This window comes from Notamacropus eugenii, chromosome 3 (genome assembly GCF_028372415.1).
Source record: "Notamacropus eugenii isolate mMacEug1 chromosome 3, mMacEug1.pri_v2, whole genome shotgun sequence".
In the NCBI taxonomy this organism is placed as follows: Eukaryota; Metazoa; Chordata; class Mammalia; order Diprotodontia; family Macropodidae; genus Notamacropus; species Notamacropus eugenii.
The window spans coordinates 103,942,995-103,958,990 of record NC_092874.1 but is presented as its reverse complement, the minus strand read 5'-3'; the positions used below and the strand labels follow the sequence as shown (position 1 = coordinate 103,958,990).

General features: G+C 37.1%; 1 protein-coding gene and 1 long non-coding RNA gene across 3 annotated transcripts in view; one reads left to right on the top strand and one right to left on the bottom strand.

Moving 5' to 3' along the window:
• Positions 1-15,996, bottom strand: part of LOC140533110 (uncharacterized) — a 123,842-nt gene that overhangs the window by 37,419 nt on the left and 70,427 nt on the right. Inside the window, exon 2 of one of the 2 annotated variants that reach the window (XR_011976803.1) lies at positions 3,681-3,801. The exons of the other annotated variant lie outside the window; for it this stretch is intronic. This is a non-coding gene — a long non-coding RNA (uncharacterized lncRNA). The remainder of the gene's footprint in view (positions 1-3,680; positions 3,802-15,996) is intronic. 2 annotated transcript variants of the gene reach the window in all.
• Positions 935-2,877, top strand: LOC140533108 (olfactory receptor 2A7-like). Its single transcript, XM_072652471.1, has one exon. The coding sequence runs from the start codon at positions 1,945-1,947 to the stop codon at positions 2,875-2,877; it is 933 nt and encodes a 310-aa protein (XP_072508572.1). The 5' UTR covers positions 935-1,944.

Below are 15,996 nucleotides of genomic sequence, written 5' to 3'. Positions count from 1 at the left end.
CATTGGACCCAGATGGCTCAGGAGAAGAAAGTGAGACTGGTGACCTTGCACAACCCTCAAAATAAAGTCAACTGCAAGTCATGCCATCATATTGATGTCATGGTCCTCTTCGAGAATGAAGGACAAACACAACAACAACATTTGCACAGCTAACTCCATGAGGGGCCAAAGAGGACAAAGGAGTCCACTGGACCAGAAAATGGTTTATGGAAGTTTATTGCCAGTAGTATTTGACTATACTGCTTTTAACCCAGACTGGAGCCCAAGTAGTCAATGTTCCCAGAGTCTAATCTTTCTGCTGTTATTGCCTGCATCCAGCACATTCTAGAGGTAATTTCTTAAGACAGTGGCCTAGTTAGTGTGCTATTCTTGGATTCCCTTCCACCAACAATCAGAAGAGAGGTACAACAGTCTATTTGGGTTGCACTAGGGAATGAAATGGCTGGAGACTGTTGGGGTAAAGATTCTCTTTGTTCTGTTCTATTGTCACAACAAAATTGGTAAGTTCTCATCAGTAAATAAAATTTCTCACAATTGAATCAGGAAACCAAAAATCATCAAGTGACAGTCAGAGTCAGAGGAAGATAAGAAAAGAATGGGATACAGAAAATTGGGAACTAGAGAAGCAAGCGGGAAAAGAATCTTTAAATGTATGGATATAGCAAGACAACAACCTCCCTTATGCCAAGCATAAAGCAGAGGCTCAATAAATGTTTCTTGCTATACTGTTTGGGTAACTAGACATTATGGAGACCAGTTTACATTATGGTATTGCTACCTTGGTAATGATGTATTTTTAAGAATACAGATTTGGTCCTTGTAAAGAAAGTAATATACAAAAGAAAGAATGGATCCTGGTTCATTGACACAGCTTCCTTAAGTGCTGGTTCTGTCTCTAGGAACTACTCCAGAGGATCTGTCTTTGGTCTTTTCTGTCTTTTCACTCCTCTTTAAACTTCCTGAGTATATAAACATCAAAGAAAAGCAGTGAGCTTTGAAGCTTGTTGTACACAGAGCCCATTCCACTTACTCTGTCATTGATTCTTTGGACTATTTTCCCCAACATTCATTTCCTCACTTCTATTCCGCCATCACTATGCGTGCCAGAAAACAAAGGTGATTTTTTTGAAAGTATATCTGTGTAGACATAATATCTCTCTACTAAAATGTAATTTCAATGAGAGAGTATAAGTTTTTGAAAAAAAAAAAAAAAGGTCTTCTTAAGTACCTAGCAAGGTTTTTTACATATATTAAGTAATAAAAAACTGATTGCTTATTATTTTTAAATGAAGACTAAAAGAAAATATGCGTATTTCCCATGTATATATGCACATTTCCCATTATTCAAAGATCAGACAAAGCAAGACAATACATTAAAGCTATTACGCTGGCCATGAGGTGATGGGAATTTTTTTAACATTTGAAAAGTTATGAAGTTTACCAAATATAGTACAGAGGAATTGTTATATACATAGAAAGAAGGAGGATTCACACCAATAGAAACCAGGTATGTCCTTAAAATAGTCTTTGGCAAGAGAGGCAGTATGATGTAATGAACAAGAAGCAATACTCAGAGTAAGGAAGCTTTGAATTCAAGTCCTATCTCTGACATATAATGGATGCATGACTCTGACAAGTCATTTATTACTCTGCCCAAAACCTTAGCAATGTTCAAAGGTTATCAATTGCAGAGAAGGAATTAATCTTCATTAAAAGAAGAAGATAGAGGAAATTAATCACTGAGAACTCTACATTTGTATGAAAAAGATCTAAGCAAATACTAATGTGTTGTTTTGCTCAAAGTAAGATATCTAAAAGAAAATTAAAATCAAAGTAAGGACAGTGTAAGGGTGTCATATTCATGCATTTATTTTAATGCACAGTGATAACAACTCTCCCTGAAACACTTTGACTAAATGATCTCTTTGTCTCTGTCACAGACGTATGATGAGCAATCACACACTGGTGAGAGAATTCATTCTGATGGGATTTCCTGTTGGTCCTGACATGCGAATGCTTCTCCTTGGGCTCTTCTCTCTGCTATATGCCTTCACACTAATGGCAAATGGAGTGATCTTAGGACTCATCTGTCTGGAGGTCCAACTCCACACCCCCATGTACTTCTTTCTCTCACATTTGGCCCTTGTTGACATTTCCTATGCCTGTAACACTGTGCCCCAGATGCTAGCAAACCTACTGGATCCAGTCAAACCCATCTCCTATGAAGGGTGCATCACTCAGACTTTTCTCTTTCTGACCTTTGCCCTCACAGAATGTCTTCTCTTGGTAGTGATGTCTTGTGATCTCTATGTGGCAATCTGTCACCCCCTCAGATATTCTGTCATCATGAGCTGGAGGATGTGTATCATTTTATCATTGACCTCCTGGGTCCTTGGATTCCTTCTGTCCTTGGCCCATCTAATTTTATTACTGTCATTGCCTTTCTGTGGTCCCCAGAAAATCAACCACTTTTTCTGTGAAATCTTAGCTATTCTCAAACTTGCCTGTGCTGACACCTATATACTTGAGACCTTGGTCTTGGTTGGGGCTACTTCTGTGTTGATGGGACCCCTTTCCTCAATTGTGATCTCCTACATTCGAATCATCTGGGCAGTCCTGCGTATCCAGTCAAGAGAGGGGAGACAGAAAGCCTTTTCCACCTGCTCCTCCCATCTCTGTGTGGTAGGACTCTTCTATGGCACTGCCATCATTATGTACATTGGGCCCAAGCATGGGAACCCCAAGGGGCAGAAGAAATATCTCCTCCTATTCCATAGCCTATTTAACCCCATGCTGAACCCCCTTATTTATAGTCTGAGAAACAATGAAGTAAAAGGTGCCCTGAAGAGAGTGCTAGGGAAAGCAAGATCATCCTAAAAGACTGAACAGATGATAACCTTGAAGTAGAACTCAGCAGTTATGAATATATGTTCTTAAAAGTTGTAATAGCAATCTGAAACTGGGTTTCATTTTTCTTCATTGAAGAAAAAATTAAATCTGTTTCCTCCTCTTTAACCTGAGAAATATGGACTTGGCTTTTTGGACCTCTCTTTCCAATTGAGTTACTCTCTTTTTAAAGGTGTTATTCCTGAGCATTTTTTTGGTTCTCTTTTACTAAGCTGCTAACTCTCTTTTTCAAGCTCCTCTATTGCCTGACTCCAATTGAAGATCCCTTTGGAGGCCCTGGAGGCAGGGGCCTTGAATTCCTCTGACAGTGTGTCTTGTTCTTCCTCATCAGGAAGAATGGGAGGAGACACCTGTTCCCCAAGAAAGTAACCTTCTATTGTCTTATTCTTTTTCCCCTTTTTTGGGCATTTTTCTAGCCAGTTACTTCACTTCTGAATTTCCTCCCCACAACCACCTCACTTTCAGTTCTGCCAAGCCAGCACTGGGGACTAAGATTCAGATGAGCTACTCCATTCCCCCAGGGGCTTTAGGCAGGGGCAGGGCCTCTATTCAGTGTGAGATTAAGATCAGCTGCTCAGGTAGAGGCAGTGCAGCCACCCAGGACTCAGTTCCCTCAGGGGTTTTATGATGAGGCCTTCAACTATGGATGCAGACTGCTGTCTGCCTTGGGAGCCCCCACTGGCTGCTGCCTCCACTGCTGCCTCCTGAGGAGGCTAGAGTTATGGCAACACCCTGCTCCCTTCTTGGCCAGATGAAAAAACTCTGTCACTGACCTTTAGTGCCTGTGAGTTGAGGGATCAGCCCTGCTGCTGGAGATTCTGTCCCTGAAGCCTGCTCAGTTCTGCTCCTCCCGGTGCCAAGTAGCCAAGGCTGGGCTGGGCTCTGCTCCACATCCTGTGCAACAGACCTTTCCTGTTAGTCTTTCAGGTCACTCTGGGCTCGAAATCTCCTCCACTCCATTGTTCTGTGGCCTCTGCTGCTCTAGAATTTGTTGAGAGTCCTTCTTTACAGGTATTTTATGGGCTGTGGGGGAACAGCTAGTTTACGTGCATTTTTCTACTCTGCATCTTGGCTCCTCATCCTTCATTTTTGAAGAGGAACATGACATCAGAGAAATGATGACATGACTTGCACTTGACTTTGTTTTGAGTGAAGGAGGGTTGTACAAAGTCATCAGCCTCACTTTCTCCTCCTGAATCAGCTAGATCCAGTGACCAGATATTCATCAACATGATTGAAGATGGCCCATGATGCAATGGGAGACCATGACCTTTTAGGCTAAGGTCTTTTCAGATACTCAAAGTGAGGTAATACACATTCAGTGAATCTAATTCCCAATCCAGGTTCAGGCTAAAGCTAGTATTTAAGGAAAAGGTAAAGACAATGGAACTAGTTGCATGGACCTTTTTCATCCTTTTGGTAACACCCCTTCCCTCTCTTATATGGCCTTTCTTCCTCTATAGATCTAGAAATACATTTGTTAGCTGTTTATTATTTATATTTTTAGGGATCTTGCTGTGCATAGTGTTACTCTTGTAGAACATTTGTACTAGATGATAACTACCTCATCCTATCTGCATTTAGACTTGAGTGACAAGATGGGTGGCTAGCAGTGATAGATTAGGCACACCTCTGATGAGGCATATGATATTTTGTAATGCCTTTGGCTTGAGTCCTCATCAGTGTGCTTCCTGCCAAGATTATCAGTTGAGAATCAATTCAATCAGACAGCCTTAAATAGTTTTTAGAAAGGGGAAATTTCCTAAGGTGGTATAGTAAGAAGAATGAGTACAAAAAATATCCCCACACAAGTCTGTAATTCATTCTCTCACAATTGTATACAAAGTGAATGAAGGCAGCAGGTTTTGAGGTTAGACAGCATTTGTGACTGAGAGATAAAATTGCTTCTGGATGCTGGTCTCATGGTGAGCCATGAATTTCCATCCAGTGAAATCTTGGGATTTCAATGCAGACTTTGCTGTCCATTGACCTTAGAAGCCACTAGGGCCATAATGGGAAGTTATGTAATTCAACATCTTCCAGACCCTTTGAAGCTAACAATGTCCTCCTTTGACTAAAGGAAGCTTATCGTCTCCACCATCAAGTGGTTCTTATACCTTGCCTTCTCTTAGCTTTACCACTGATAAGAATTCCTCAATTTCTGCTGGACTAATAGAATTTCTCTAGTTTTACATATTTTTTGGGTAAGGAGCCAGGCATAACTATGTAATAGGTATAACTATAAAAAGTATTACACAAATAAAACCATTTTAAATATATCTGAGGGCACTTAGCTATTAAAAGGACCTGCAGAAAAACTAATTATCATCTACCCCAAAGGTTTAGTGTGAGGTTCAATTAAGATAAATGAGATAATATTGGTAAAGAGATTTAGCACTGTACCTGGCACATAGTAGATGATTTAAAAAATGTTTATTCTCTTACCTGATTCCCTTTTAAATAAAAGGTCATGACAAAATTCCTAAGCTAATTAGATCAGACTTCTGCTACTGTCATTTCACTTCATTCAAAGGCTTTCACAGACTTTTTCATACTTAATTAAATACCTATAGTAAAACTGCTGGGATGACAACATCTTGTCACTTAATTTAGGTGAGGCACGGTAATGATGGATTTACTCAACTTTTGTTTTTGCATGCTGAAGTTTTCATAATTACAAAATGACATAATTAAAAAGAAAACTCAAAAAAATATCTACTAAATGGATGTCTATTTTTCTCGTAGGGACTAGGTCTACATTTCAAGCAACTGCCACCAGACGAATTGTAGTACTTGACAATAGGATTAAAAGCCTAATAGTACAGCAATCTCAAAGCCTCAAAGAGGCTTTGAAGATTCCATATACATGAATCCATTGAGCTTCAGAGCTGGGAAGTGGCCTAAGTTCACTCCATGTAGTGAGTAGTAGAGATTGAGCTTGAACCCATATCCTCTACTTTTAGATCTAGCACTCTTACCATTCCAGTATGCTATGTCTGCACAGTGGGGTGGCAGTCAGATTCTGGGGAGCTTCAAATTCCAGGCTGAGGACTTTGTAGTATGCCCTAATGGAAATACTGAGTCACAAATATTTTTGAGCAGAGGAGTTAAGCTCTCAGGCCAGTGTCTTAGATTTAGGAGCTGTCAGAAGAATCAGTTGGTGAGAGAAGAAACTGGAATAATGACAGCTGTAGCAACAAGAAACAAAAAATGAGTGGAATTATATTGCCATATTCTAGGTTCTAGGAGGAGATGAGGGCCTTCAGCAGGACTCTGACTATGTAGGTAGAAATAAGCTTTAACAAATGTTGGGGTTAGGTGACACTAGATGACTTCCTAACTCTAAGATTTTGACAACTCTATTAAACCTGGAAAGTACTAGAAATTGAGACAGCAATTTGAAATGAACTTAATCCAGGCTGAGTTAAAGCAGAATGGGGAAATCAGATGATTAAAATTGAAATCTTGATTGTCTTACTATCTGTATGATCTTAAATAGGGTACTAAGGTACTAAGTAAGGTACTTTCCTTCTCTGGTCCTCCATTTCCTCATCTGAGAAATGAACAGATCTGACCAGATTATATCTAAGGTCTTTTCCAACTCTAAAGCCTGTGCTCTTTTACAAGTGAAACTATTTCAGAGTTATTTCTTCTCCAGTCACAAAGTCTAGGAGATAAATGTATGTCTACCCCATGGGAAAAATCTATTCCCATAAAACTAAACTATAATAGGTACCATGGGGACCCATTTAGCAGAGATTTTCCTTATCACACCCTCTATCTTAAGTCCCATTAGTAGACATCAGGATTTACCACAATATCAGGATATTTGAACCTGTAACAAATCCAGGTATTTGGGTACTATTATTTGTGGTGTAATCCCAAGGGATATAACCTGATGTTTCTTGAGTTTCCTATGTGGGTATGAAAATATCTCCTATATTTACTCCTGAATCCTCCCCCTGATTTCTCAAGAGACAGAAAGAGAAAGAAAGACAGAGAGAGAGAGAGAGAGAGAGAGAGAGAGAGAGATGGGGTGGGGGGAGAGAGTCCATCCCTTGGTTTCCCTACTGGGAAGAGATGTTTGGGGGTGATGTCTCATGGACCTGTTTCCTGCACGGAATCCTCAAGAGTGTCTGAGGTGAATAATTTGAACTGATCATGGGGAAAAAAACACCTTCATTTCCAAGCAGCATTTAGATGCTGCCTCAGTCCTTGTTAGGAAGAACAGTGAGACCTCTTGAGTGCAGGACTGGGAGACTTCTTGGCTAACTTCCAGGTAAAGGCCAATGCTAGTACCATGCTGAGTTTAAATGCTGTGGGAGGTAACTTAGATATGAGGGTGAGTGGTGAGATCAGAAATCACTAGCACTGAAAGGAAAAAGCAGATGTTCCCTCTGAACCGATCATATTCCTATAAATCTAGACTCATAGCAGCAAAGTCATGTACTATACTAGGAATAACTTCCAGCAATTATACCCTGTAGCCATATAGTTCCCTGAATGCACTCAGATCCCACTTTGTGGGGAGTGGTGGGTCTTGGTGACAGATGGACTAGGCAAGTTATGTTTGCTGATTTATGCAGGTTACACCAAGGAACAGCTCAGTGTGTCATTATCAATCCACATTTAAAGAGGACATGGAAATAATCTGCCTAGAGGGACTCAGATCCTTCTCCCGTCTCTGAGACATACATATCCTGGAAATCATCTTTGGAGCGAGTATCTAGACTAGAGAGATTCCCTTCTGACTGTCCTTTTGTCACTCTGGTCAGAGAGGATTAGTACTGTGCCCAGTGGGAATTCAAAAGGCAGTAAAAAGTTCATGTCCACTGTGGAAGTGACTCCATTTCAGTTTTTTGCTGTATAAGGAAAACCATTAAGTTTTCTTCATAGTTCTTTTCAGATGGATGCTACAATACTTTCCAAGTCATAAGTAAGCAAGCTGAAACAAAAAACAGCCTAAAGTCCAAACAAAAGCAGACCTGTCAAGTCATGAGAATAAGTCAGGTACACAATGTGAATTTGGAGTAGCTGCGGGTCTATGAAGAAATCTAATAAAGTTTCCCCAGCTTAAGAAGCATTTTCCAAAAACATCAGATTTATTGGTTTATGTATTCAATTTGCCTTAGTTCAGAATTGAAATCATCTATTATTCATTCTTTCACCACATACTGACTACTATGTTCAAAGTGACAGTTTGTGTAAGGTAGTGGGAACAGGGCTATCTTTGGAGTCAGGAAAATGTGCCTCTGACACATATTGTATGTCCCTGAAATGACCATTTTACCTCTTAAGTCTTTCAGAAAACTCTCTAAGATTAAGTTATAGAAAAGCAGCATAAGCGTTATTACCTAAACTGGTAGAAGAACATTGAATTTGGAATCAGGAGACTTAGGGTTAGAAAAGAACTTAGAATGCCATCTAACCCAATTCCCTCATTTTACAGATGAGGAAAATGAGTCCTGAAGAGTTCAAGTGGGTTGCTAAACCCACATAGCTAATCGGTGGCATTCAGGGATCTCCTGCTTCCAAATTCAATGTTCTTTCCATTTTGCCATGGAGTTTCTCATCTGATACAGTTCTTAAGGGGAATAACTGCTTACAGGAACCATCCTAACTGTTATTTTGTCCTTCTGTTTTCTATCTGCCCCAATCCTTTCCTCAGAAAGAAGTCCTATTCCTTCCCAATGCCCTAGACTGATCCATCTTAACACTAGTGTTTTCCAACTGTAAAAGTTCTGTCACATTTTCTAAAACATCATAATAAATACACGGTATTCCTTTTGCCATCTTCCTTAGACATAGAACAAAATAGAAGCATAGATCTTTAGTATTACAAGGAGCTGTAGACATTATTTGCTTCAACTTCCTTTTTTAGGATGTCCAGAAAAATGAAGTGGCTTCCCAAAAGCCAATTTTGGTATGAACGGTGATTGTAGAAAGGGCTCCTCTTGGCATCAGAGGATTTAGGTTCAGATCCTGGCTCTTCTACGTGCTACCTGAGTGACCTTGCACAAAGGACCTTAGTTCCCTGGCCCTTATATTTGTAAAATAAAGGGGCCAGATCACTTTTAAAGGTCATTCCAGGTTTAAATTTCCAACACTTAGCACAATGCCTAGTACATAGTAGGTCCTTAATAAATGTCTATTAGTTAGTTGATTAAAATTTATGATGCTATGAATTCCTGTCTTCTGTTGTTTGTAGGCAGGCAGCATGGTTACTGTCTGCAGAATTGGAGTTTCCAATATAGTTAAAGATTATTCTTTATATTCTTCTACGCATTCTTGTATAGTCCAAACTGAGCAAGATACTTGATTGATCAATGTCTTTTTCTTCATTTATTCAAGTCTTTTTGTAAATAATACTTCCCAAGTTATTTACATTTTTAGTTTCTCTATTCTTAAACATATAAAATGAAATTATTTAATCTCAACCTTTTATTTTGGTGAATCTAATGAAAGGTAAAGTAGGAGAAGGAAGAAAATTACTTTACTGTTGACTGTAATATATGGGAGAAATTCGGTAGCTGCCTATTATGTCAAACAACATTACAAGCTTAATTTTAATTTTCTGCTAACGGAGAGATAGAGATTAAATAGAGGAGATAAATCTTGCTGGTATCCTTTTTCAGTTCTTCAACACAGCTCACACTTGGGAGTAAATATATTGCACAGGAAAAAGCCTGAGATATGGAATCAAAAGAATTGAATTAAAATCCCAGTTCTGCAGACAAGTGATATCCCTCTGTGCCTTAGTTTCTGAGCATAGTGAAGAGTTTTCAAGCTTCTCTGGATGGTCCCTTTCAGGTCCAAGTCCCGAAAAAAGATAGGCAAAAGCCTCTGTAATAATATTCCTTTTCTTCTCTCTCTTTCCCCCCTTTTTTCCATCCATAGGATATCTTGGAAAAAGGTTCCAGACGTTAGAGGGACTAAAAACTCAGGGCAAGTGTCTTCTGCTGTGGTGGAAACTAACCAACCTCAGGGGATCTGGTAAGAGTCTCTCTATCCCACTCCACTCCATATCTATTTCATTTGGTGATTGGAGGCAAGAGAAAAAGTATGTTGTAGTGGGAAGGAGCTGTGATCTAATAATAAAGAGATAATTCCAAACTTTGCTACTAACTAGCTATGTCATGGTAGATAAGTCATCTCAACTTTCTAGACATCACTTTCCTCAAGGAGGGTGGATACGATGACCTGCGTGGTGTCTTCCACTTCTAATGGTCTTTAACATGTGTCTCTGAAATAAAAATAGAGCCAAGACAGGAGACCCATGTGTTCTTGGCAAGATTTGAAAGTTAAACACCTTCTGTATCACTACCTGCAACTTTCAAACTTCACTCTTAACAGACAGGGTTTTGTTTGAAACAAAAGAGCTCAGTATCAATAGAAAGTGTTTCTGGTCTTAAAATGTATGTATTTTTTTAAAAAGAGATTATAAGTATCCTTCCTTGTACCTCACTCACTGATTTCCTTGAATATTGCATTCTAGGATGATGTCTAATTTGCTTACCTCTATTTGTAGACAGTTAGGTGATACAGTGGATAGAATACTGGACCTGGAGTCAGACATACCTGAGTTTAAGCATTTACTAGCTAGGTGACCCTGGACAAGTCATTCATTCTCTATCTGTTTCTATTTCCTTATCTATGAGATGGAGATAATGACAGTTAGCACCTATCTCCTAGGGGTGTTGTGAGGATCAAATGAAATAATATTTGTAAAGGACTTAGCTCAGTGCCTGGCACATAGAAGATGTTTTCTAAATGCTTGTTTTGTCTATGTCTGTTCCTGAGCTCTCCATTGGAACACCACCACCAAAAAACCAAATTCACCTCCTATCTTGAGAGATGGCAGGGATGTGAAGGGCAATGGGGCTAAGTACAGTCTCACATAGTTCTGCTTCTATTTATAAATTATTTGCCATCATCAGTAAAAATCAACTATCAATTATTTATTAGTGCATTATCTGTAGCACTTGTTATTTATAGCATCAAATTCTCATTCCAGCAAAAATAAGACATTGAAAGGATTAGGTGCCAGCAGGAACAAGGTTGTCTACATGCATAAACAGGAGACTGAATGTCTCAGAAATAATTTGTGTCTTATGTTGCACTCCAAAGGCAAAGAAAGTAATTTTAGATCATGTCTTGCTTTGTGCTATCTTCTCTGATAATAGATATCTATCTTAAGAAATGATGTTCCAAGTAATGTAATAGACATGCATAAATGGAGAGATGGAATGCTATATACTCTCAAAAGGGTCATGTCAGAAGTTAGTTTCAAGGGAGAGTTTAATCTGTAGTCACTTTTAAAAAAGATAGATTTTTATTAAAATATTTTTACATAGCTTTCATTTCCCTTATGTCCTTCCCATACCCCTCCCAGGGAGTCATCTCTTACAATGAATATTTTTAAAAAGAAAATAAAAAGCAGCTAAACTAATTGATATATCAAAAAAATCTGACTTTATATATTTAATATTCCATATTTGTGGACCTATGTTTCTGCAGAGGAAGGTATCTTCTCATAGCTCTTTTTTTGGAGCAAAACTTGGTCATTACAATTTCAAATTATTCTGCTTAGATAGTTTTATGATTGTCATTTCCATTTACACTGTTTTGGTAAATGTTAATATTGTTTTCCTGGTCATTCATACTTTATTTGTATCAGTTCACTCTTCTCTGTATTCATCACTTCCATTGTTTTGTACAACACAATTATATTGCATTATAGTCATGTATCACAATTTGTTTAACCATTCCCCAATTCAGGGCAATTAGGTGGTAGAGTAGGTAAAGTGCTGGACCTGTAGTCAAGAAGAAGTCACCTTCCTGAGTTCAAATCTGGGCTCAGACATTTAGTAGCTGTGTGATCCTAGGCAAATCATTTGACCCTGTTTGCCTCAGTTTTCTTATCTCTTAAATGAGGTGGAGAAGGAAATGACAAACCACTCCAGGGTCTTTGCAAAGAAAACCTCAAACAGGATCACAAACATTCAGACATGATTAAAACTTGAACATCAAAGTCGATTTACATCCCTTTCATTCCCACTATTTGCTACCACATGCACAACAAATGCATCTACAAAAATTAATTTATGGATATGGAGCTTTTCCTTTTTTGCCAATGACCTCCTTCAAGTATATACTTCGTAATAAAATCTCATCTTTAATAGGTATGGACTTCTGAATCACTTGATTTCTATAATTCCAAACTGTTTTCTAAAATGGTACTAATTCACAGCTCTTCTAACATGTATTAAGGTACTTATATTTTCACAATCCCTTTGACATTGATTCTTTTCTCTAGGTTTCTGTTTATAAGGTGAAATGCCCGGGTTGTTTTATTTGAATTTGTTTTATTATTATTGATTTTGAGCATTCTTTCACATGTTTGTAATTAGCTTATATTTCTACTTTTGAGAACCATTTGTTTGATGATTTGTTTGATCGGGTAATGGCTTTTGGACTGGTATAAAGACTGGTTACATCCAAGACATTTTTCTCCCTCAGTCATCTGCTTCCTTTGTTATTCTAGATTTGTTCATTTGGTTTGGGCAATAGCTTTTCATTTTCTATCTTTTTTAATTGATGAAGGTGTCCTTTGGGGGTAGAGAGAAGAAAGGGATTAAAATTCATCTCTCACACATAGTTAAGGAGATATGTTTTGTTTCTTTTATAATTTTATAGTATAACCTTTATTATTAAGGTCACATTCATTTTGAATTTGTTGTAGAATATGTTATCGTAAACCAAATTTCTAACAGGCTGATTTCCAGTTTTGTCAGCAGTTCTGACCAAATAGGGAGTTATTTCCTAGGTATATTATTCTTTCGGTTTTTTTTCTAACTCTTCTTTGCCTAGTCTGTTCTGCTGATCTAATTTTCTTTTTTTTAAAAAATTAATAGCAAATTATTTCAATAATTACTGTATTATACTATCATTTGAGGTATAGAAGAGACTCCCTTCTCCACATCCCTATCTTTTGAAAAAAAAAAAAAACTTCCCTTCATATCCTTGATCTCTTATCTCTCCAAATGATTTTGCTGGTATTTTGTCTAGCTTTTGAAAGCATCCTATTGTAGCCTGATTGAAATAGCACTTAATGCAAATTAATTTGGTAGTATTGTCATTTTTGTTACACTGTACCAGTCAAGCCATAATCATGGACTATTCCTCTAGTTTCTTGACTTGTTCTTTGTTTCCGTAGGGGAAATTTTGTCATTGAACATATAAAAGCATTGAGTATACTTTCATAGATTGACTCCGAAATATTTCATGAATTTTAAGTTATTTTTCAGTAGACTTTTGCACACACACACACACACACACACACACACACACACATGAATTTTGATATTAATTGACAGAAATGCCATTGATTATTTTTTTTTATAGTCTGAAACTTTTTCTGAAGCTATTAGGTATCTCAACTAATTCCTCAGGATTATTTAAGTAAAACTTCATGTCATCAATAGAGATTCCTCCCTTCTTCTCTATCTTTATGTCTATAATTTCTCTCTTTTGTCTTATTACTACTTATTACTACTACTTTTCTATGATTTATAACAAATTTTGGTGAAGAGAGGCATCCTTGTTTTATTCCTGTGTATACTGGAAAAGCTCCGAGTAGGTCCACATTACATATAATGCTTATTTTTCATTGCAGATAGATATTTTCTATCATCTTTTTAAGAAGAGACCTCTATGCCTATACTTCTCTATACTTTGTGGAATTTTTTTTTTTTTGCACAAATGAGAGATGTATTTTGCCAAAGGTTTTTCCTGAATCTTTTAAGATAATCAAGTTTTTCAAATACTTTGATTTGAATAGGATTAATTATGTTAATTGTTTTCTTCATATTAAACCTTTTGTATCCCTGATATAAATATAACTAGGTCAGAATGATTTATTTCTTTTTTGAAGTTGCTATGGTCTTTTTTGCCAGGATTTTATTTGCCAGGGCTTTTATTTATTTAAATTTTTAAAAATATATGATATTGACCTATAATTTTTTTTCTTTGCTTTACCAAACTTTCTGAGTTAAGGTATTAGGACTGCATTTGCCTCATTAAAAAAGTTTGGTATAATGGTTTCTTTCTCAGAGTAATTTGTGTAGCATAAGCATTCATTATTCATTATAAGTTTGGTAGAAATCTCATATAAATTGATCTGCACTATAAGCTCTTTCTTCCTTTGCTAGTTCTTTTACAGCTATTTGACTTCCTTTTTTGAGATTGCATTATTTGATGTTCAATTAGTCTGAATATTTTATTTTTCCGAAGGTAACATTGTATTTCTTCTGTATTTCAGCTGTGTTGTTATTTAATTATGCATAGAAAGTTCTTAAAATTCTTTTTCTTCTAGTCTTACCGTAATTTCACCTTGCTCTATTTTTATTTTGTTGATCTCATTTTCTACCGTCTTGTTTTAATCAGGCTGACTTATAAATTTTGTTAATCTTTTCACAGAATCAACTTTCTGTTTATAAGTTCTTTAGTCTTCTTCATTTCCAGTTTATCTATTTCTCCTTTAATTCTCGAGTTTTCCCTTTTTATTGTACTGGGTTTGTTTATTTGTTGACTTTCTAATTTTTTCAATACATATTCAGTTTATTAATCCTCTCCTTTCCTGTTTGCTTTTTTTTAAATATGAAACTTTAGAGATTTTTCTAACTTCTGAGGATTATATTAGCTCCATCCCAGAAATTTGGATATGCTATCGCTTTGCTATCATAGTCTTTCAAATAATTATATTGTTTCCATTATTTGTTCATTAATTTACTCACTATTTGGGATATCAAGTCACCATTTAGGTTTGTGCCTTTTGTGCTTCCTGAATTGATTATTATTCCTTTTGTGTTGTGACCTAAAAAAGACGTGCTTTGTATTTCTCTCTTTTCACATTTATTTGAAAGTTTTCTGTGTGCTAACACATGGACTATTTTTGTAAACATGCCATATGGTGATGAAAAATATGTATATTTTTGGTGGTCTCTTTCAGAAAGTGAAATAAATCCCTGAGCTCTAAATTCCCCAACTTTTTTAATTCTGTATTTTTCCATTTGTTTATCTTTCTGGTAGATTAGTACAACTCTGAGATTATTCTTACTAGGTTGAGTCTTTGCCCTCAGTAGTTTCTGCCAAGAAAGGACTTGTCGCAGGTTGATTCCAGACCCTTTACTTCAGACCTGATGTAGTAAGTCACACTGGCCTCCTGCCCAAGTTCCTTCCATGGTTTGCTTTCTTTCCTTCCGATCCTCCCCTCCTCCAAATGGAAGTGTCTTCCTTTCCCACCTTGTATATATTTGTATGCTATATTAATGTCATATTTATATTAATTTGCATGTGTGTGTGTATATTTGTACACATAAGTGCGTGTTTATGTACATATATGTATATTTATTCTTCCTGTGCTTATATTTGTAATTGTTGTTTTCCATTATCGAAGGTAAACTCCTTGAGAATAGCTCCTTTAGATTGTTACCTTTTCGTTCTTGTATTCCCAGAACCTAACAAAGTGCCTAGCACACAATAGGCTCCTAAATGAGTACTGATTGACTGACCTACTGCCCCAGCTCACGTAGGTTCTAATTATGACATATGGTCAAACTGATTGAGAAGTCATACGCATTTGAAGGAACCGAGTCCTGGTTTTGCATTTGTGGCTCATTGCATCTTTCTGTTTATGCTATTTAACGACTGATGGGATCAATCTTAGAGCAGAAAAGAACAAGAAAGGCATACTAACTATTGAATAAAAACCCCTTGATTGGAAAGCTAAGACACCCTGCTAAGGCTGTGATACTGACCTGTCAAAATAGAAAAGCTTCAGGGGTTTTATTTTAGGTGAAGATACAAAAGTTGATACAAGCTGAAAAGTTTTAACACTGAAGCAAATGGGTGAGAAAAGGCAGTAACAGTTTTCTCTCTGAAGCCCTGAAGGGTAAAGAAAGGACTGAATTACTACAGTGAAGGATTAATGAGACAAGTCTCTATTTCTATAATCTTTAAGGAGAGTGTTTGCAAGGATTATAGAGTATAGAAATGGCGCCTTTGCTCTAGGATGACAAACTCAGATGG